Below are 23198 nucleotides of genomic sequence, written 5' to 3' on the forward strand. Positions count from 1 at the left end.
CACAGTTCCTGAGCTGGTATTTTTATTATCTATTGTTTTGTATCATTGCACTGACTAGAGGCCCTAACAGAGCTCAAACCCCATTATGTTAGGTACTGTACATATGCAAAGAAAGAGGGAGCCTTATAAAGAGCCTACAGTCCAAACAGACAAGACAAAGGGACTACCTTTGTTCTCATTTTACAAATGTGGGGGGTTGTGAGACGAAGTTCCTTTCTCAAAGTCACACAGAGAGTCTGTGTCTGAGCCAGGATTGAACCCAGATGTGGATCCAGTCTTTTAACTCCATTATCACCCTGCTATTTTCTATAACCTCTTGGTTTGCTGGCGATGGGGTTTTGTTGGGTAACGGGTGCATTTTTGTTGTTAATCCACTGCAATCCATCCATCATCTTCAAGAGGCAAGGCACTTACATATTCCTTGCCTTGATTTCCCCAACTGTAAGATGGGGGAGAAAAAGCAGATATCAATGTTTAGATGAATATCAAGACCTATTGATCAGAGAAGTATTTTTCTTACTAAATCTTGGGTCATCATTTGCTTCAAGAGACCACAATCAAGACAGCAGTGTATGTATTGGTACTCACATTCTGAATGTCAGAGGTTGTCTTTCCAGTTGTAGCCATGAATGTCAGAAGTCTGAGAGTCTGTCTGCTTGTTCGTTCCCACCTCCTACCCCCCTTTGAAAATTAAGAACCCTAAGTGGAGCTAAGAGCATCCCCATCTGCACTGAGTATACTGGAGACAAGCTACCAAGTTGCTGGCCCCGGAGTCCTGGGGGAGAGGCCTCCCCAGAAAAGATACTATCGCCCTGGACTGAGAGATCTTTTCTGCTTAGGCTTCATGGATGCAGAGTGGGTGAAACAGACTGTTTAGATAAATCCAATGCACACGGTCCCCAGGCATACATCCACGCCAGTGCCAGGCCGGTGAGTAGATGGGGACTGGCCAATCCAGGAAGTGTGTAATGCTACCGATCTCAGGGTGGTTTTGAAAAAGGCAATAGAACCTGTGACATGGCAACATTCTGTTAGCCAGACCTACCCAGAGCTGCCAGCCCTCTGTACCCCCTGCGGTCACTGCACCCACCCCCCATCACTGCACCCACCCCCCACTGCACCTGCCCCGCTCCTCAGGAGCAGCCCACCAGACATGAGAAAAGCTCTGGGACCGACTGCTTCATTCTCCAGCTGGTAGATAGGCCCAGGTAAGAATGGGGAATTGGGTGGAGAGGGGCAGGTCTGGAGGGAAAATAAGGGAGGAGGGGAAAAACTGGAATGGGGGTCATGTGGGAAACTTACTAATGGGATCAAACAAGGGGGTGGGGGAAATGTGGGGGAAGCAGACCCTATTGTGGGAGGGGTGGGGAGAATGTTATTGGGGGCCTAGCAATTGGGCAGGGGAGAGGAGTTGAAATGGGGGCGCGACTGGCGAGAGAAGTGATGGTATAGGAGGAGCAGACAGACTGCGTGGACAAAGAAGGAAAGGGGGGGGGGGAGTGAGCAGACCCATGTGAAATACTCTGGAGGGAGGGAATCTCAGCTGATCCGGGCCTATGTCCCTGCTTTCATTTATCTGTATTAGCGTAGGGCCTAGGCGCCCACAGTGCTAGGCGCTGTACACAACGGTATAGCCCCTTAATCTACAGTGGCATAGCCCCTTAATGTGGTATACCACCCTTCAAGTGGTATAGACCCTTAATGACAATCTATTGCTGCTGCTTGGGGGAGGAGGAGCAGGAGCAGAGACTTATTCTGTATGCACCCCATCCCCCGCTTTCCTTGAGGCAATGGTGGGGCAGAGCCGGTCGTTCACTATGTGCATGTTCCCCCATAGAGATGCACAGAACTTTGGAGCTAGGGTCATTATAGTATAAAATGGGCTGTGGATGGGGTGGGCAGACAACCCCCTGAAAACTCCCTGGTGTTTGTCTAGGGATGGCCTGATAGCCCATTCCTAGACCCTTGCATGCTCTTCTCTGGCCCTCCACTAGTATTTCCACCAGCCTGTGTGGGTGAAACCTCCCCTTGGCCGAGTTCAGAGTCCAAACACTGGTTTAAAACAAAAGGAAGTACTTCTTCACCCAATGCACAGTCAACCTGTGGCACTTGTTGCCAGGGGATGTTGTGTAGGCCAAATGAATAACTGGGCTCAAAACAGAATTAGATAAGTTCCTGGAGGATAGGTCCATCAATGGCTATTAGCCAAGATGGCCAGGGATGCAACCCCATGGGCGGGGGCTCTCTAAACCTCTGACTGCTGGACACTGGAACTGGATGCCTGGGGATGGATCATTTGATAATTGCCCTATTCTAGTCATTCCCTCTTAAGTATCTGGCACTGTTAGAGACAGGATACCGAGTTAGATGGACCATTGGTCTCTGACCTAGGACGGCCGTTATGTTCTTCAATTGGGGCTTTGTCTTGTGTCAGTAAATTTACAGGTGTAAGTTAAACAGATATAATCTGCTTTAAATCAATAAATGTGTCTGCAACCCTTGAACTAAATCACTGTGTAAAGTTCTGTGTGTAAACAAACCTGAACTGACCCCTCTCTTCCTGTCTCCACCTCCAGTGTGTTTTCTTTCTTTCTCCACCCCAATCTTTCCCCTTCATTTCCACCTGCTCTCCTGATCTATTGTGTCAGGGATTTGCAGTGGGCCTGCATGCTTCTCTCCAGAGGTTTGTTTAGAACGGGGCATGGAGGGGGACCGTGGAGGCGAGGGCATGTCCCTAGAAATGTAGGCACCTTGGCAGGCACTTTTAAAGTGCAAGAGTTGTGCATTCTCCCCAACACAAACAAACACACGCTCCCCCCCAATCCTCCCCCTGCACCCCTTAAAACTAGAAACCCCTCCCCCTAGCCTGGGGGGGAACCCCCCCCCAGAGTGAGTCATGCACACCCCACAATGTGCATCACCCCGCTACTTATCCCCCTGCCTCGCTTCCAGCTAACCCCCCCTCGCTGATAGAGCAGCAGGCGTCCTGCAGCCGCACAGCCTCCTGGTACTTGTAGTTCCCGCGCCCAGCCGGCAGCGCCACCCCGCGGGATTGGTAGTTTCCCACAGCCCCCCCAGCAACAGGCGGCCGCCGCCGGGAAGGACTCCAAGCTCCAGCATGCCCCGTGCGCCCCGCCTCGCCGCTGGCTCAGCCGCCCGGGAAAATGGCGCGTGCCCGCAGCAGGTGAGACACCCCCAGCGGCGACCCGGGGGGAGGGACTGGCGCACCCATGTGTCCCCGGCGGGGCGGGGCTGCGGGCGCCCCCTTGGCAGCCGTGCCAGGCTCCCGCCGGCGCTCGCCAGGGCACAGCCACGGGCCTAGCTGCAGGGAGACGCGGCTGCTTCCTTTGTCTGCTGGCTTCCAAGCTCTACCCTGAGTGCGTCTCTCTCCTGCCTGGGGGGGGCTCTACTCTATTCCCCACCCCCGCGCCCCGATTCCTCCCGTGCAGCGAGTTTATTAATCGCTTCGCGTCTCTAGCGCTTGCAAATGGCAAAGCGCCAGGCGTTTTGCCCCTGCTTCTGAAAGATATAATTATTTGGGGGGTGACTTGCCTCCCCCCTCCCACTTCTGAAAACCGTCAGGGGCCGGCTATGGGGCCCGGCTTGCCTGCGCCCCTATTAGGCTTGGGGGGGGGGGCTGCGCAGCAGGTTGAATTGCCCGTCCGTTCCCCAGGAGACATGCATATTAGTGAGCCCGAGCGCTATTGCACAGGGTGCCAAAGTGCGGGCACCATGGTGGTTCTGCACGTGCCAGGCCAGGAGTCAGAGACCCCTGTTCCGCCAGGGGCTAACAAGAGCGAAGTTTCAGTGTGTGTTAGAGCTGCCAGGTCAAAGAGCTAGAGTTGAAGTGATACTGCCCCTTAACATGGATGCAGCTATAGCAGCATATAAATATCCTTTTTATAACCCCTCCCATGCATTAAGGGGAATAAGCCTTACCAGTATAAGGTGCCTTTATACCTCCATAACCATGTTAGGGTTTGGACTGATTTAACTCTTTTGGTTTTAAACACGAAATCACACCCCCCCCTCGCCCTTATGCTGGTACCCAACCTCTGTGCAGACCGGGCCTGGGACATTTATACTCGTCCTCTCCTGCTGACTTTTGGCAGTATCATATTTCCACTGAACATATTGTGGCAGCTTTAAAGCAGCCCTGATCCCCGCATAGGGGTGGAGTCTTAATAAATCTCTTTAAAGCCCTTTTACCCACTGTACGTCCTTAGGGAAGTATGTCACGTGTAATTGTTTCAACTCTTCATTAGACGGACACCAAATACTGCACAGATCAGAAGTATAATTCCAGCTCACTCCATTCTGAGTGTTTACACGGTGGCTCTGAACTTCCCTTCATGTGGTTACCTGTGTTCACATGACTTTAAAAAAAAAATTTTTTTTAGCTGGGTTTCATATCCTGTCTATGACTATGCATGACACCATGTGTTATAGCTGGGAAGTAACCACGGCATCTCCCTCTGTCTTGTTTTAATATGTTAATGTTGTTTATAATATATAGTACGGTCGATCAAAAAGGAACACAAACACATCTTTGCTTTTTAATAAATAAAAATTAATAAATTTTTAATTCAGTGCCATGCGTGAGTCACGTGGATAAAGGATGGTTACGTCAACAGACTAACCTCCTGAATTCCAGAGTTTACTTCCTGTGTGACCTTGGGCAAGTCATTTATTCTCTCTGTGCCTCAGTTGGCCTCTGTAAAATGGGAATAATGATACTTCCTTTCTCCTACCCTGTGTGAATTTAGATTGTAAGCTGTGTAGGTATTTGGATTGTAAACGCTCTCTTATTTGGGGTATGTACAACACCCAACACATTGAGACCTTGATTTTGACTAGGGTGCTATTGTCATATAGATAATGATTATAGCAGAACCTCAGAGTTACGAACACCAGAGTTATGTACTGACCAGTGAACCACACATCTCATTTGGAACCGGAAGTACACAGTCAGGCAGCCGCAGAGACCACACACACACACACACAAAAAAAGGCAAATGCAATGCAGTTCTGTGTTAAACGTAAACTACTTTAAAAAAGGGAAAGTAGCATTTTTCTTCTGCAAAGTAAAATTTGAAAGCTGTATAAGTCAATGATCAGTTGTAAACTTTTGAAAGAACAACCAGCACGTTTTGTTCAGTTACAGACATTTCAGAATTACAACCAACCTCCATTTCCGAGGTGTTCGTAACTCTGTGGTTCCACTGTATTATAATTCATCATTTGAGTGTCGGACGGTATTAATTCAAATGTTTTGCTCGTGTTAGCACAAAGGATGAATTGCCCAAAAATCCATACTGGACGGGGTGGCATTCTCTTATTGAAAATGTTTGTGATCTAATCAGGATGTGTTGTGACTTAGATGGCCAATCGCAGAACACAAATGGCGTCTTGCAAAGCATGAATACTTATGATTCATAAACGCAGTCCAAGAAAAGAGGGTTGGGTTAGTTAAATGATTCACTGACCAAAACTGGGACTATATTCACAGTGAGTGGTATCCATAAGGGATAACTTAACTGGCTCTAAGATATAATAAAATCAAAATAAAAGGAAGTATTTCTTCACACAAAACACAGTCAACCTGTGGAACTCCTTGCCAGAGAATGTTGTGAAGGCCAAGACCATAACAGGTTCAAAAAAAAAACTAGATAAATTAATGGAGGATAGGTCCATCAATGGCTATTGGCCAGGATGAGCAGGAATGGTGTCCCTAGCCTGTTTGCCAGAAGCTGGGAATGAGCGACAGGGGATGGATCACTTGATGATTCCCTGTTCTGTTCATTCCCTCAGGGGCACCTGGCACTGGCCACTGTCAGATACAGGATACTGGGCTAGATGGACCTTTGGTCTGACCCAGTAGGGCCATTCTTATGTTCTTATGGTAACAAACTGGTAGGGGCAATCACTGCCTGCTGCTGGCTGGAGTCAGAACTAATCACTTCTGTGATATCAGCCCTCCACTGCCTATAGCTAATGGAGAATCTCCTATCTACAGTGGTGAGGGCCTATCCTTTTGGTCAGGAGAAGTTATGTCCATCTAGGGGCTTGTCAACACTAGAAAACTACATTGTGTTAACTAACACCGTGTTACTCATGACTTTGCAGTCAGTGTGGATGGGTAATGTCATGTTGAACATTGTGTCCGTTGAATGCGGGTACACCGTTAAAGAAGACCATCCCTTACCGTGATGTTCCGAATGGCCATGGGTTTGTTACATGTTTGCATGCAAGCCTACTGAAGATCACATGGTCTTCAAACTTTCTTTGAAAATAGTCACCTTTAGGCCAAGTGCTAAGAAAGTTCCAGCCCAATGGATTCTTTTTTTTAGAATGCTCTGAAAATGCTCTGGGGCGGTGAGTGGGTACAAAGAGAGACAAGGCGCTTCACAAACCACACTGAAATGCAGCCACCTCTGGGGAGGAACAGATAAGCTGTTTCACACTGCAAAGCAACACTGCAAACCCTTGTTGCAATAGTTTAGGATAGGGAGGCGGTCCTGTTTTATAACACCACTTTAGACTATTAAAGCTGTGGTTCCTCTTAAAGGAGGAATATCGCCTTGAGAGTTTACAAGCAGTTGAAAGGTTACTTGCACATGCACAGTAACAGTATTTACTGTGGTTGAAGTAGTGGTGTTCTGTGTACTGCACAGTTGCATAATGCTGTGGGGGGTGGTATGGTGTCTGCAGATAATTGAGTTAAAACCTTGAAATTGTACCAGTACGCAGTTAGGCAACTCCGTCGTCGGGTTGGTTCTTTTTTTTAACTAAAGAAGATACATGCAAACGCCTGTGTTAATACACAGTGGAGCTTGCAAATTTTAAACACCGGCTGTTCAGGAAATGAAACCGTGTACGGATCTCAGAGCAACGTTAATTCCGTCTCCTTGTTCGTATCTTGTCGTTTTCATGGATACTTAGGCTTTTAATATTTCCCCCTTAATTCATGCAGTGTGTGCAGTGTTGAGTGAATTAATGTGACTGTGCTTATGTTAACTCTTTCATTCCCTGCATGGCCTGTGTTTAAATGTGAAAATTTCAGCATTGCATTAACGTAAGGTTTTGCGCTTATACGTGCTGTACCTACACGTGCATGTATTGTCTGAATAATCTATAGTTTGCCCATTTCCATGGTATGTCTCACTTCCTTTCAATGGGCAGAAATTTTAAGCCTCCCCCAATTAACCAGCCCCCTACCTGGGAAGCAACTGGGAATGGAAAAGAAGGCAACTTCTTAGCTAGCGCTGTCTGAAAAGACGACCCTGCCAATAAGCTCCAAAGGCGAATAAACTTGGGCGCAGGTTGCCGGATTCGGTGCCACAGAACCATCTATTTGAGAGCATTCTGGGCCTGTGAGGAGCTCATGTGTAGGGACTGCCTGCAGTTGCAGTAGGGCTTAGGGGCAGAGATAGTCTCGGCTGTGGCCAGGTTCCAAAGCACATAGTGCCTTATAGATTGAAACTGATGCCCCGACTGGCACCTGCGTGCCGGAGCGGTGTGCAGAGCACAGGTATCATGAGCTGTTTCCGCCTTGCTCCCCTGAGCAAGCAGGCCGCTGTGTGATGCACTAGCTAAACTTTCAGCATGAACATCTAGGGGAACCCTGAAAAGAACAGGTTGTGCTAATCCTGCCCGGTGGTGACAGAGGTGTAGATGGGGAAGGAGGAGGAATTGTGCAGCGCTTTCAGGTCCCCCAGATGAAAGGTTCTAGGCACAAATTAACAATAGCTGACTTTGGCGCCTATCTGGAACTTTAGGCACCTATAGACCTTGTAAACCTGAGCTCCCTCTCTTGCAGGGTCCCAGAGCTCGGGCTCCAGTCCAAGCCCAAACATCTACACTGCAGTTTTTAGCCCCATGGCCCAAGCTCCGCAAGCCTGAGCCAGCTGCCCCTGTGTAGCTGGTGTTTAATAGCTGTGTAGACGTACCCTACGCTGCAATTTGTAGCCCTGCAAGCCCAAGTCATCTGCCCAGGGCCAGATTAAAACCGGAAGAGTTTTAAAAATCCAATACACTTCTCATGATTGATTCTTTCAGCCTGGTGGAAAACCTGGCCGGTCAGTTTCACTTAGGAGCGTAGTCGGTTTCACTGCCTGGCTCTCCTGCACTTCCCAGCCGCTGTGCTGTCTGAGTAGCAGCCGCAGGTGGGGTGGGGGTTCATCTCTTCACCTGCTTCAGTTGAAATCCTTGAAAAAGAGAAGCCAAGCAGCATGTCAGTGCGGGCTTAGCGTGTGTAAATGTGCCCAGTCTCACCTGTGCATGTCCCTTTAATTCCTGAACCCCTCTTAGCTCTGCCCCTTTCCCTCCTACTGTCGCCTCCCATCTGCTGCCTCCGGGAGTTAGCCAAGAGATGCATACAGAAGCACAGGTGTTTGTGTTGAGATAGTGCCAGCAGTTGCCCCACCCCCTTGTCCTCTCCAGCTAACCTGCCAATGCAGCGGTCTTAGTTACCCTATCACCTGGCAAAGCCTGACACCTCTCTTCTCACTCAGCTCCACTCTGTGGACTGAGAACCTGTAGATGCCCGGAACTGAGGGGGGACCCTGATTCAAACCACCTCCAATCCCTTTCTCGCTGGCTTCGTCATCAGAGCGGATTCCCCTCGCTTTCCGCCCTTTGCTCCTTGAACGGCAAGAAGGCTCGGCGACCCACCAGCTGGCTGCGATGGACACGGATCCACCACTGCAACTGCGCGTCTTCAACCTCAATTGCTGGTAAGTCGCCGTTTGTTTGCTCTTCCATTGGACGAGCAGAGTTCAAAGCAGACTCGTGGAGGGTGGCTCTCCAGGGCAGTGGGTGCAGGTTCATCCGGGAGAGGCATGACATACCTTAGCACAGACGTGCAGCCAGGGGGTCCCTCAGATCTCTCTCAGCACGTTCCCGATTATTACATTTAGGGGTTAAAGCAGAGGACTTGCGAGCCAGGAGCCCTGCTGCTGGTTTGATGCCTCTCTGTGCCTCAATTCCTATAAAGGGGCGACGCTAATATATGTCCCTCAGCCTCACAGCAGGGCTGCCATTGTAAAGCGCATGGAGATCCTGGGGTGGAAGATGCTGGTAGTGGCATCTCCCACCCCAGGATCTCCTAGAGGATTTAGACATCTCCTAGAGGTGTCGTTTATCCTAGAGGAGGTGCCTGGGAATGGGACCTGGTGCCCGTTGTTCACACCACTGGGATATGTGAGTGAAGTGTCACAAAGCTGGATGCCCCTGTCTTGAGGGGAGGAGGGATCTGTCACCAGAGGCAAAGCAGGGCCTCGGTTAACCCATCCCTCCCAACTTAGTTGCAGATCTGCACCCTGCAGTCAGGAGTTACTCAGGTCCAGGGGCTCCATCCTGCTCCACCTTGGTCCCTCCTCCCCTGTCCATTTGCAACGAGCTACCTTCCTGGAGCAAGCCCCACTCCTCCCCCCCATACAGGGAGCCTCGGCGCTGCTCACCTCGTCACTGCTGTGGGCTCTGTGCCAGCCTCCTCAGCCCAGAATGCCAGTCCTGTTTCGTGCACCGGCAGCTCTTGCCTGCAGGCAGACTGAGCGCATTGCGGGTTCGGGTTTGGGCAAGGAAACTGGCTCAGCTAATGTGTGTTGGGTACACGCTGTCCCCGATTCCCAAGCACGCGTGCAAAGCACCTTACGTGACCCATGTAGGAGTCAGGCCAGGCCTGCAAACACAGCCTCCCACAAGGGCTCTCATCTTGCGTATGGCTTTGTGGAGTCGTAGGCATTAGACGCGACCAGGGCCATGAAGCCCTATTGAATTCAAATCCCCTCCACCCCTCCTCTCTACCTTCCTAGTCCTGTGTCTGGTCTGATTTTAAACCCGGCTGCTCCTGCTTCTCCTTGCACTGTGTCCAGGGCCGGCCCTGGGTGTTTTGTTAACTGGGGCAGAAAATGTTTCCAATGTCCCCCGAATGGCTGAGCCAAAAAAAACCCCAAACCTCCGATTTGGTGTCCTCCCGCATGCCGGAAATTGGTGCCCAGGGCAACCACCCTGCTTGCCCCTCTGTCCCCGCAGGCCAGCCCTGGAGGAGTCTCTCTTGCTTTGAAGCTGAGGTGAGCGTGCAAGAGGCTGAAGGAAACTTCCTGTCCCTTTTGTATCTCTGCCTCAAGCAGGACAGGGCTGGGGCTCTAGTCCGCTGCGTGTTTGGAGGGCAATCCTTAGCATTCAGGGGTCTCCCAGCACATGGGCACCCCTCCCTAGATGCCTTTCCCTATGACTGCTCAAGGCACTAGGGGCCTGAGCTGCGCTGGTTGGAGGAGGAGGTGAGCCGCTGTCAAGGATGCCCATCACAGCCTCTCCTTTCTTCCCCCCAGGGCGATTCGCTACTTGAGCAAGCTGCGGCAGGAGCGCATTGGGCTGATTGGCGACACGCTTAGCCAGGAGGGGTTCGACCTGGCACTCTTACAGGAGGTGAGGGCTCAGGGAGGCCAGGATGCGGGAGGTGATGAGGGCTGGGAGTTGGACTGGGGGTGAAGGAGGGAGAGGGCGAGGGCCATGGAAGCAGGTGGGGCTGGACTGGCTTCTCTTCTGTGACTCGAGTTCCCACTGCTGTCAGCCTCTCTCCTGCTTCTCCAGGTGTGGAGCGAGAGGGATTATTGTGAGCTGAAACAGAAGCTGACTGTCTGCTACCCCTACTCCCACTACTTCAAAAGGTAAGAGGCGCTGTTGGAGTCCCCGGGTGCTGCTTATCCGTGTATCAGAGGGGCCCTGGCAGCAGGTAGCACTCAGTTTTGCAAACTCACGGGATCTTATCAGGAGCTTTGTGGTCATTGATGGTTTTCCTGAAGTCCCAGCTCCTCAACCCATGTGATTCTCTGAGAATCTCGGCTTAAAAAAACAGATGGGAAGTTTCTGTCTCTCGTGGTTGCAGAGGAAAGTCTGAAAACACAGCCCTGGCAGCTATGACACCAGGAGACAAAAATAATCTGAAAGGTATTTTTAAAGATCTCATGGCTGCTAAGCCGAGCTCATGGATTGGGATTGGCAATGCTACGTCATGCTGAGCTCTGGGCGAAGGAAGCAGTTGGAGTTTGCGTGGGTTCAGGTTGACTTTATGGAGCTACAGCTCACTGTAAGATGTCAGGTGCTGCATGAACCTGATGGGGTGCACTGTTAAACAGCTGCCACATTCCACCCCAGAGACGGCTGCATTTCAGTGACCCGTGAATGCAGTGGTCTGTGAAGCATGCTGGGAGGAAATGTTCTCTGGAAATAAGAGACACCCTTTCTTTTGCTCAGCAGAAAGCGCCGCCTCTTAATCATAATAAAGTTTGCTACTGTTATGCCAGCACTGAACCCTGGCAGGCTGCTACGTGCCGTGTCCCCGCCCCAGGGGACCACAGCAGGTGAGCGGCCTTTGCCCGTCTGATACAGAGCCTTAGGGTGGTGACTGGTGAACATTCCCCCCCCCCCCTCCCCCCGGATAGCCTATCACCCAAGGGCAGGGTATTAGCTGGATGTCGCAAACTGTCTCTGGCCCTATCACAGGCCCTTTGCAGCTCCCTTGAGATCCCAGCAGGGAATAGTGATGCTCTCCAGCTGTCTTTGCAGTGCCCGGGGCAGTGACACTGGGTTCTTGGCGTTCTCTGGGCGGAGCTTGCCCATGGGGCAGCTGTGTCATGACCATAAATGGGCAGGCACAAAGGGACTGGAGGCAGCAGATAACGACTCGCTGAGACAGCATCTCTCAGGAGCACCCAAGCAGACTTTGTCAGGGAAAAAGGCAAGCAGGGTCATCCCTTCCAGTGCTAGCCCAGCCCTTACGTCTCCTGCCCCCTCAGATACAGCCTGGGACAGGCTTGATATTAAAGGTGTGCTTGTAAGGGGTTCATACATGATTAACTGAGGTGTGAATAAATGGCTAGTCAATTGCTGTGGAGTGTCACCCACCTTCCACATGGACACCTTGAAGGGAACAGTCTCTTAGACCTTCCCCACCGGATCTGTGCCTCTTGGTCACAGCGACACATCCCCTCTTGAGTCGAGTGAGAGTGACCCCCTTCCCCATGTCAGGCTGGTCACTTTCTACCCTTCCCAGTTCTTTATTTGGTCACTGCCTTCAACCAGTCCAAACCAGTCTGTGCAATTTCCCAGGCTGGGGGCGGTGGGGTTTTGAGCCTTTTCCAGATCTGTTTACCTGCCTGGGGATTTGCATGGGTGAATCCCTTTTTCCCCCTGGAGACTCTCCCATACAGGGAGCTATGACATTTATAGAGTTGATAGAATAGCTTTAAAGCCATCCCCTGTGTCTGTACTAACTGTCCCATCTCCCTCTGCCAGAAGAGAATGCTTAAGGGATACTTAGACTTGCCAGAATTCGATGTTGATTTGTTTATCCTTTCGACCAGTAGTGTTGATATTTATTGTGAAGCATATTTTTCAATTTTGATTGATTGAAAATTTCACAGTTGCACTGAATTATGATTTTAAGCATTTTTAAAATGTATTATCCACATGAAATCTTCTCCTTTGCTGGAATGTTAGAGGGAGAGGTCAGGAAATAATTATTTAATGACAGTAGATGCTGAGATTCAACAAGTTAAAGCTTTATAACCGTTAAAACACAAATTGTCAACGCCACAGGTCAAAATATACGAAGTTAATCAAAGTTCTCAAGCAGCATTTTTCTGACTCGGCCTGTCTGTAGATTTCACTTATCTCATATTTTTTCCCATCAGTTTGTGTGTGCACGGTGAAAGCGACATTTACTGATAAAAATCTGGTCCTTCCAAGCCTAAGGATACTTGACTAGTGTCCTGGGGAAGTCTATGGGTTTGTGGCCTGGAGGGCATGTCTGGCGTTACCTCCCATTGGGATGTTACAGGGAGTAACTCTTGGTCATTGGAGGGAATTGCGATAGATCTGGCTCCTCACAAAGCTGCTCTTAACCGCTGAGGGATCCCAAACCTCTGACACATAGAGGCATCTTCTGCACCTCTTGCCCAGAGCCAGATCCCTTTCTCTGCCCCACCTCCTCGTTGTTCAGGGCCTGGTAGGGTCTGGGGCATCACCACAGGTTCTCTGGGCAGAGAGGGGGAGTAGATTGACCCCACACATGCCCCGCTGCGTTTGCCTCCTGCAAAAGAGAGAGGACTTAAACAAGGAGCTCCCGCCTCTTAGCCTGGTCAAAAAGGAGACCCCTGTTCTAGTCTCTTCTTAACAGGCAGAGGGAGGATGTGAACCTGGTTCTCCCACATTCCAGGCGAGCGTCAAAACCAGTAGACTATAGAGTTATTCTAGTGCTAACCTTTGTGGAACTTATACTTAATTAAAGTGGAATCTCTTTAAGAGGGACGACTAAGGGAGCTCCCCCTCCAAATCCCTTTTCCACCTCTGGCACGGAGAGGCCTCAAAATAGCACCTCCAGCATCCCAAGGTAGTACCCTCACCACTGGCCTATAGAGAGCTTTTCACATTGGAGGAGCCCTTTGGCCCAACTAATATTTAATTCAAGTGGAACCACTTCAAGAGGAAAGACCAAAGGCCCTCCCTAGCACAGGGAGACTCAAACCAGGACCTCTAACACCCCAGGTCTGCCCCTTGACCGCTGGGCTATAGCAGAGCCCTGAGACTGCCTTTGGCCCTCCAATTAATAAAGTGGACCAGCAGCAAGCTCAAGGGAGCACCTTTGGCAATGCCCTTCTCCTCATCAGGCAGCCCGGGGATCCCTCACCACTGGACTAACAAGTGATTGTAACCCAGCTGGTGGCCCAAATAATAGTTAGGGGAACAGATTCACCAGGCAAGCATGAGGGAGCCCTCCCCAGCCCAGTTTGGCCCCTAGACCAACAAGCCCAGTCTTAATTCCTGTCTCTCCCCATTAACTGAGGAAGGAGCCTCACCACCTAACTCGGGGTTGGGGGGGGTCCCGTTGTTGTGCCCGATTTTCTAGGCATCTCAAAGTGAGGGAGGGCAGTGCTGAGTATTGCCACAAGGCTGAGACGGGGCGCTGAGAGCAGGTAGACTTGGTCCATATCACAGGCAAACAGCACTGTGACCGTAAGGGAGCTGAGACTAGGCATGTGACAGGCATATAGCCCGGAGAGCAGAGGAGGGGGCTGCTGAGAGTGGGCGTGCTCGGTCCATATGACAGCCACCTCCCTGAGACCAGCGAGCTGAGGTGGGACATGCTTTGTAAATGCCAGAAGCACTGAGCTCAGGGTGGGGAGTGAAGCATAGACAGCAGCAGTGCAGGCCCCTGCCTCAGCCCCAAGACCAGAGTGGGGAATTGAGAACAAACAATCACAATGCATGCCATAGACACAGTGCCCTGAGCCTGGGGTGTCCAAATGGATGTGTGAGAGACATTCTGGTGCCCCCCTACTTCCACACTCCTGCTGCGAGGGGTGGGAAGAAGAGCTCTAAACTCCTTCTCCGGGTGCTCAGCTGCTGTCTGCAGCCATCTCTTTTTCCCATGCCACTGATAGCTGAAGTAGAGGCACGACCACTGAGTGCATGACTGTTTGGCTGCCTCAGACACACGTCCATTCCCAGCTCCGTAGCCTCTCTGTGCGTGGGAATGAAGCTCTTCTTTGGGCCAACACCAGCTGCCCCACAAACAGAGCATTATCTTTGGCACGGAACTTCCGCATCTGAGTCCAAGCAGCCTGTTTACTCTGGGTGTTTGCTTTGCATGAGCAATGTGCAAGAACATCTGTGAATCTGCTTCCTCAGGATCTGCCTCGAGTTTCGGTATTGCAGAATGGTGGCCAGGCACGACTCGCGCTGCTCGTTCGATGCTGTGACACCCACCGGCAAAGTGCACTTCACGACCAGCTGACAATCTCTGCTCCCACTTCACGAACCAGACAGTGAGGAGAAAATTTGCAAGTTAGATTTAGTCTTTGAATATAGCATCCTCGTCACACATTGCTTTGGTAATGCTGCTAGCACAGTAAGGTTCCAAACTTCTTGCATTTGGACATCGTGCCTGTGGGCTCTCTCACCAAATTTCATTGATTCTTCATTTGCATAATTGTCACCAACAACAGCCATGGATACTGTTCAGCAGCTGGCCATGCCCATGCCTTGAATACTGCGCGCAGTTCTGGTCGCCCCCCTCTCAAAAAAGATATGTTAGAAATGGAAAAGGTGCAGAGAAGGGCAACAAAAATGATTCAAGGTATGGAATAGCTTCCATATGAGGAGAGATTAAAAAGACTGGGACTGTTCAGCTTGGAAAAGAGACACCTGAGGGGGAACTTGCTAGAGGTCTATAAAATCAGGAATGGTGTGGAGAAGGTGACTAGGGAAGTGTTAATTACCCATTCACAGAACACAAGAACCAGGGGTCACCCGATGAAATGAACAGGCAGCAGGTTTAGAACAACCATAAGGACGTACCTTGTCACACAATGTACAGCCAACCTGTGATACAAGGTAGCTTAACCACTGACAGATTTTTCTCCAGCCAAGAGGGTATGTTGCTCTTTTGGGTGTTTCTCAGAGATCCATCTCAAGAGGGAAAGCGGGGCAGGTGCCAGCTCATACTTCATCAGACTCTTGCTATCAGCATCTCTGGACTGGACAATAACTGTCAGCTTGCTGGATATCTGACCATCAATAGTGATTGCTTGTGCTGTCTGCGTCTTCTTTTGTTCAACTGTGATTACCAAATGATTTGCGATTATGCCTGTTTATGGGATTAAAAGAGGCCTACCTCCCCCCTTTGTAGCCTACTGGTTACAAACTGCTTCGTTTCTTGTGTGCCATTCTCTCTGGTCATGCACAAGCTTTCTGCAGTTTCAGGTGGGGCCACAGTAGACGTTGCAGCGTTCACAAGTGGTCTGGGCTTGTTTCAGGGTCATTCTTTCAGTCACGACTTTTATAATATCTTGGACAGCAGCAGCCATGCACTTTGTGGTGGCTTCTTTGTGGCGATCTACTCCTGAAGGCTGCATTCCACACCTTTGTTTGTCATAGCTGGTACAGCTGCCTTAAAATGCGTAGTCAGGTAATACTGGGTCAGAGCCTTATCCTTTGGGCAAAGCTGCTGATGCTTCCCACAGTCCTTGCTGAGAGATTGCTTGATGGCCATGTCATGCCACACACCACTGAAGGGTCTGGCAGTCCAGTACTCTGTTCCCTATCAACTGGGACATGATATATATCTGGCTTCTCATCCTCCACAAGTCTGTCTTCTGTTACCTTTACACAACCCCATCTTGCCTCATTCACATGACCACACTGGACGTCAAGTGGAATCATCTCTGCCAATGTCTCAAGCTCCGTGGACTTGTTATCATCTCTCTTTGCTGCTACATAATCCACCAGCAATTGGGAGAATCCTGTGACATAGTTCTCCCAGAGCAGACATGCTGAGGAGTAGGCAGTGCGACTCGGTGGTCAAAGCAGAAGGCCAGCCTAGTGGTCGGGACAGAATCAGAGGCGTGATCAGGAGACAAGCCAGTGGTCAGAGCCTGGCGTTAGGAGTCAGAGGAAGGCAGGGACAAGGGCTGGAGTGGAACAGGCATGAGATGAAGCACGGGCTGAACAAGAAGCTCGTCTGCTGTGCTGTGTGTCTGCCAGGCTTAAATAGAAATCTGTTGGCCCGTCTGTCCAATCAGAGAGCACAGTCACTTAGTGAGGGTTTATTGGGCCCAGCCACGCTCATTAGGTTGCTAGGTGACCGTGCCCAGAACCAGCTGAGGTCCTGACAGTCTCTGAACAGTTTGTTCCTTGGATAACATGTGTCCATGAGCTGGTGGAGTGACTGGGTGCTCTGCCAGAGCATTCTGTGCTTCCACATTGTTTTCTCCGTGTGCCGGCTCCACGTCGTCAAAGGCTTCGACGCGTGCTCGAGCTTTCTCCGAGATGGGGCTCATCTCCTCTTCTGGAAGAACATTGTTCATGGGATCGCCAGGTGCCATCCACTTCCAGCAATGCGTTGCCTTATTCATAAGTTTGTGGATTCTAACACCAGGGTTATATGCTGTCCCTCTTAGAGCATGGCAGATGACTGATGCAGCATAGATGATGGCTTCCACAAGGATGTCTTCAAACCCACTTTCCTGCATCACACTGCCTACATCACCCATGACATTCATTGCACGATGCATGGCTCCCATCTCAAGGCGGCCATTGTCAAATTCCCTTTGAGTCCTCCATTTAATCAACTTGCTTTGCAGGAGGTTGCTTCATCATAAGTCTAGACCTGGCCTAGAGAGCAGAACATACCCAGAAAGTATTTCATCAGGGTGTACACTATATTAACATCAGTGGCTGGTGCAGCAAGCATTGGACAGCAGCCAGTATTCATAAAATATAAAACAGCGACAAAAACTTTTCTCCAATCAGTCCTTTCTTCGAATACTGACAAAAATTTGGATGCATTACATGGTACATGGTGTCGCATGACTACAGACTTCTGCTTTAACCACAAGCAAAAAAAAGTACAGGAACATGCATCAAATATATCACCTGGTACTAAATATTTCCCAGACAGTACTATTTTGAGAACAAAGTTGCATTATCAATTGTACTTAGACGTTTTCTGCCAATTTTGGTCAAAATTAAGACTGTGTTTCTTCGAGTTATGACCCTTTGGGGGATTTGATGGGGTTTTGTTCAGACTTGATGCCCAACAACATTTAAACATTTACGTGATATAAAAAAAACGGCACCACTTCCAGCATCTGTAGCCACCTTGGTTGCCCACCAGATACGTGCATCACGTGATAGCAACGACATTTTTCTAGCCGATCGCTTACCCTGACTCATTAATAAGACCCCTTTTTAAATCTGGCTGGAAGACTGCTGACCCCCCCCAGTCCGCTACTATCTAACCCCAGCCCCACTCCCCTCCCAAAGCCAGGAATAGAACCCAGGTGTCCTGACACCTCACCCCTGCTGTAACTACTAGACCCCCACTCCTTTCCTCCGGGAGTTTTGCTCAGTAACCCCACCTAGTGACCCCCAAGGGCAGGGCAGGGTTGAGTGACAAGGCGGCCCTGCTCTGGCTGAAGATGGTGACTGTAGTTTCTCTTTCGTAGTGGGGTGATTGGCAGTGGGCTCTGCGTGTTCTCCAGATACCCAATCCTGGACACCTTCCTATACCAGTACTCCCTGAATGGCTACCCCTACATGGTGAGTGCAGGGGGCCGGCTGCCACGGGGGCTGCTTATGGCCGGGGGGGGAGGGGAGAGGGCCTTTGCAGTGACGCGCGGATTGTAACCAGCCTTCTCTCTCTCTCCTCTCCTGTCCTGGCAGCTCCAGCATGGGGACTGGTTCTGCGGCAAGGCTGTGGGGCTCCTCGTCATCAAGATCTGTGGGATTATCTTCCATGTGTATGTGACCCACGTGAGTCTCACTGCGCGGAAGGTGGGGGGCGGGGGCCAAGGATCTGACAGAGGCTGGGAGTCATTGGAAAAACATGGTGCAGTCTAGCTTGAGATGTCTCAAGCCATGGGGTCTCTCACTATTTCCCTTGGAAGACCGTTCCACCAGCAGGAAAGGGTTCCTGATTGCCCTTTGCTCAATTTCACCCCACTAGCCCCAGCTGAGCCCCCTTAGACCATCAGTCCCCCCCTCCCACCCCCCGGACATTCACCCCCCCCACACAGCAGCATTGCTGTTCTGACATGGGGCAGGAAAGAAGTTCAGATGCTCAGGGTCATCCCCTGCTGGCACAGATCTTGGAAACAAAAGACTGCCAGCGAGGGGCTCTGTTAGTGCCAGGTGTGATGGGAGCCTGTAGGATGCACTAACCAGCAATATCCAGTTATTACCCAGGAGGGCTGGATTCAGCCCTAGAGGCGAAAAGCCATCTCTCCTTCTCCATCCAATGCCTCTTGGCTTGAGACATCTAAAGCCAGACTGCCTGGAGCCTGGGAGCACACTGGGCATTGGTATAGGGCAGACGAGAGCTAGGTTCCCAGGGTCTGTCCCCGAGCGCCTGGATTCATTGCCTGTGTCCTCCCTTCCCCCAGCTCCTTGCGGAGTACTGCCGGGACAAGGACGTTTACCTCCCCCATCGAGTGGTGCAGGCCTGGGAGCTGGCTCAGTTCATACAGTGAGTAAAGCAGAGATGCCACCTGCGGGCTCGTCGCCAATGGGACCTTGTTTGTACCCCGGTGTCTCATCTCGGGAACGAAGGGGCGTTAGCAGGGGAGCTCGGAACTGCTCCAGACCCGGCTACTCCCCACAGGGGGTGCATCAGCTGTGGGAGAAGCCCCCAGTTACTCCAGTCCCTGGCTCTCTCAGCAGAGGGTGCCATAGGGAGCGTGACGCGGGGGGGCTCGCTCGCTCGCTCACTCTGGCCCCGCCGAGTGACTCTGCCCCGTCCCCTCAGACACACCTCGAAGGGAGCGGATGTGGTGCTGGTCGGTGGGGATTTGAACATGCACCCCGAGGACGTGGGGATCCGGCTGCTGCGAGGCTGGACAGGGCTGCGGGACTCCTTTGCCGACACAGAGAGGTTCGAGGTAAGCGCTTCCCCGTAGGGCCCGGCCAGGGAGGAGCTGTTGCAAGGGAGATGGGCAGGTGGGCACGCAGGAGTGGCCTGGCGCAGCTGGGCTCCCCTCCCACCTGCTGGCCCTCCTTTGCACCCTGAGCGCCCCCAGCTCCCTCCCCGGCCTGCTGTCCCCCAGCACCTCCACCTCCCCTCCCAGCCACCAGCCAGGCTGCAGTCCCTGTAAGAGTCCAGAGCCCTGCCCCTCAGCGGGACGCTGGCTCTCCGCCCCGCCCCCTCTGGGAGAAGGGCAGGGTCTGGTCCGTCTGGAGGGGCACTGACTGACCTTGTGTTGGCTCCCAGGGCTGCGAGGATGGCTACACCCTGGTCCCAGCCAACTGTTTCATCAACAAGGAGGAGCTGCAGCCCTTCCCGCTGGGAATCCGCATCGACTACGTTCTCTACAAGGTACGTGCAGCACAGTGGGGCGGAGACAGGAGGCGACCTACCCAGGGCCCAGGCTGCGTCCTGGTGCCGAGCACTGCCCAGCAGACTGCACTGCCTTCCGCTTCCCAACACTGCGAGTCAGACAGGAGAGGCGGAAGAGGCCTGTCTGGGTCTGGTCCATCCCACACTCACACTCTGTTGTCCTGGCTGCTTCAGCCCCCGGCCCCAGAGGCAGCAGCCTTTCCAGAGCAGGTACGTCTGTTACGTACCCGAGCGTCAGGGGCTGTTGGGCTCAAATGCTGCTTTGTGTTGGTAGAGCACAGTGTTGTTACGCCGTTACCACCACCAAGCTCTTATGTACAGCGCTTTTCATCCCTAGACTTCAAAGCGCTTTTACCAATGAGGTCAATAGCATTAGCCCCATTTTACAGATGGGGAAACTGAGGCATGGGGCAGCAATTTGCCCAAGGTCACTGAGCAAGCCAGGGGCAGAGCTGGGAATAGACCCTAGGTCTCCTGAGGCCTTGTCCACTAGGCAACACTGCCTCCCATATTATATAGTAGATCTTGCTGGTTTTGAAGTCCCTTAGCCAAAATCCATAGCCCTTGTACTGTGAGGGTCTTCCTGCTTTTCAGATCTGAGCAGATAGGCACAGGTCTGGGATGCAGGAAGGCTTAATTATAATCCCAGCTCCTGCCACTTGCTCGCTGCATGGCTTTAAGTGACATCGCTGCCCTGCTGTCTGTAACTTGAGGGCGGAGCTCGGCTCTGTCAGCCCTCTGGACGGTGGGGAAATATTGCCAGTAAAAACTCCGTCTCGAGATGTTTCTGTGTGGTTAGAACAGGGCACTCGGCCTCCCAGCTCCCACTTCAGCCTCTAGGCCACGGAGCAGCAGATTTCACTTCCGTCAAGTGGGCCACGTCCCATGGCAGGCCGGGGAGGGGCCGTGGGGAGAATGGCCCCAGGACCTGCGTAGCACTGTGCCCCATTGCCCTCCGTCTTCCGTTCCCCTAGGGACTGTCTCACTTTGTGGTGAAATGTGACAGCCTCATGACCACCACGGGCACCGCCCCTGGCAAGAGCATTCCCTACTCGGACCACGAAGCTGTTATCGCTACGCTGTGTGTGAAGCCACGAGAGGAGGCCAAGGCCTCGAGCAGCAGCGCAGTCGGTGAGTGGTTGGGCCGCTCAGACCTCGGCAACGGGGATGCAGCTGGCTCAGGGAGGGCAGTTTGTCGGGCAGCATGGACTGCAGCCCAGGGCCTGGAGCACTGGGATCTTGAGAGAGCTCTGCCAGCCAGGTCAGCCTGCCAAGCCATTAGGTGAGCCTCCGACCGCAGCCACATCAGAGCTCCTTCTTCCATGCTCTGCAGGAACGAGGCCACGATAGCAGGCGGGCCGTTTGCAAACCCCAAGAGAGCAATCAAGGGAATGGTTGGGTTTGATCCCACAGCCCAATCGTTTCCATCCAGCTGGCACTAGGGAATCTCACACCGCATGGCGAGAAAGACCCAGAATGCATAGAGCCCAGCAGCAAAGCAAAGCACTGTGGGATACCTGCCCAGAATGCCCCTCACTCTGCACAAAGCTCCGTCCTGAAGCAGAAAACGGCGTACGCCGGGTACCACATTGACAGAGGCACCAGTTAGCGTGCAAATTAATCCTCCCGCCCCGCATAGACAAGGCCTTAGCGGTCCCACTGATTGCCTTATCGGCACGATGTGTCTCTCTGGCAGGTAAGACACCGGGAGCCCCTGGGGAGACTGGGGCTGTATCCGAGGCGGCCTGGCTGGCTTGGAGGAGCTGTCCCACGCGGCGGCTAAGCCCCCATTTTCTCTTGCAGAGCCGGAGCTGGTGGACGTGGTGAACGAGGCCCGGACAGAGGTGAGGGTGGGGCTGCACGCCGCCGAGCACCAGCGCTACTCCAATGGCCGCATGGCCATCTTGGCCCTGCTCCTGCTGCTCCTGCAGGCGGCCATGGGCCTGAGCTCCCTGGTGGGCTGGGACTCCCCGCAGCCCTTCCCCAAGTTCTCCTTCTCCCTGCTGAGTTTGCTGGCCACGGTGGTGCTGCTGCTCTCGATGGTGCTGTACGTCTTCCACACCATCGAGGTGAAGATGCTGCAGGGGACGGAGGAGCAGATGAGGCTGGCGCTCCAGGACAAGCTCAGCTCCATGTAGGACAGCGGCGGGGGGGGGGGGGGGAATCAAGAGGCTCCTGGGCGCTCAGTGGATGGCGCTGCCAGCTGGCGGCGACTGCCCTGGAGAGCAGGTGAAGGGCAGGCGGTTTCCTTTGCACTGGATTGCTCCACAGACCTTTTTATAGTTAACTTGATTTTTAAACAAGCGGCATTACTGAGCATTTGGTATCTTACTGATTACAGCAGGTTTTCTATCGCTGCCTTTTAGAGTTAAATAAACTTTCTGAACAGATGATTGTATTCACCTCTTTAAGAGACTGAGTGCTTTTAACACTGCTAACAGGAGGTGGGGTGTTAGTCACGGGAGATCTCTCGAAGGGGCATCTTCATAGGAAAGAACAGAGACTGCTGTTCCCCTCGACACACGCGGGGATAGGACAGGCCTGTTGGTAATACAGTTAGAATTGTCCGGCTGTGACTGAGGGTACGTGTCTACACTGCAATCGCTGGTTGCTACTGTCGCACGTGTAGACAAACCTGAGCTAGCTTTAATCCAGCTAGTTCAGATACCGGAGCAGTGAAACCCGAGTCATTACCCAGGGTTCTGGGCCGGTGTGAACAGCCTGTGCTGCTCCAGGTTCACCGCTCCAGTACCCAAGCTGGGTCAGTTAAAGCTAGCTTGCATATGTCTGCCCAAGCTGCGATCCGCTCCCCATAACTGCAGTGTAGACAGACCCATAGTGCGGCTCTGTTCTCTAATGTGGTTAACTTCTGGACCAGGGAGTCCCGATGGGATCCCTGCTTCAGCACTACGACGAAACACGCCACCCTTTGTAGCCACACAGGCGTGACCGAGCAGAGCGTGACCGCGCTAGGACAGCAAACGCTCAGCACTGAGGCCAGCCTGTTTTTACAGCCACTTTTCAGAGTAGCACTTTAGTGTAAACGCCTCCATGGCCATCTTAAAAGAGCATCTACGCCGGGGAGTTTGGCCAGAAATTCCCGACGGTTACAGCTCTGCCCTCACTGCTCCCAGCAGCAATGGGCAGGGCTCCAGGCAGCCCCAGGGGTGGCTCCGTGAAGCTTTATTGCAAAGAGGGAACCACCTGCGAGCAATTCCCTGGTCGGGAATAAGAGAGATGCATGGGGTAGCTTTGTCTGCAGAGTAAGACCTAAGCCTCCTAAGGCAAAGCCTTAAGGAGT

At 52.1% G+C, this 23198-nt stretch overlaps 1 protein-coding gene across 3 annotated transcripts; it reads left to right on the plus strand.

Moving 5' to 3' along the window:
* Nucleotides 1-3045: 3045 nt before the first annotated feature.
* On the plus strand, nt 3046-22288 carry SMPD2 (sphingomyelin phosphodiesterase 2). 3 transcript variants are annotated; one of them, XM_008175795.4, is made up of 11 exons: nt 3046-3184; nt 8514-8735; nt 10335-10431; nt 10597-10673; nt 18012-18105; nt 18229-18318; nt 18948-19030; nt 19310-19442; nt 19772-19876; nt 20872-21028; nt 21701-22288. In XM_008175795.4, the coding sequence occupies exons 2-11, from the start codon at nt 8686-8688 to the stop codon at nt 22033-22035; spliced, it is 1221 nt and encodes a 406-aa protein (XP_008174017.1). In that variant the 5' UTR covers nt 3046-3184; nt 8514-8685; the 3' UTR covers nt 22036-22288. The 3 variants fall into 3 exon arrangements, with proteins under 3 accessions (XP_008174017.1, XP_023968061.1, XP_042717437.1); XM_024112293.3 differs by having other exon boundaries at nt 3065-3184; nt 8612-8735; XM_042861503.2 differs by lacking the exons at nt 3046-3184; nt 8514-8735; nt 10335-10431; nt 10597-10673 and adding an exon at nt 11061-11366.
* Nucleotides 22289-23198: the final 910 nt, after the last annotated feature.

The sequence above is a fragment of the Chrysemys picta genome, chromosome 4, assembly GCF_011386835.1.
Source record: "Chrysemys picta bellii isolate R12L10 chromosome 4, ASM1138683v2, whole genome shotgun sequence".
Taxonomy (NCBI): Eukaryota; Metazoa; Chordata; order Testudines; family Emydidae; genus Chrysemys; species Chrysemys picta.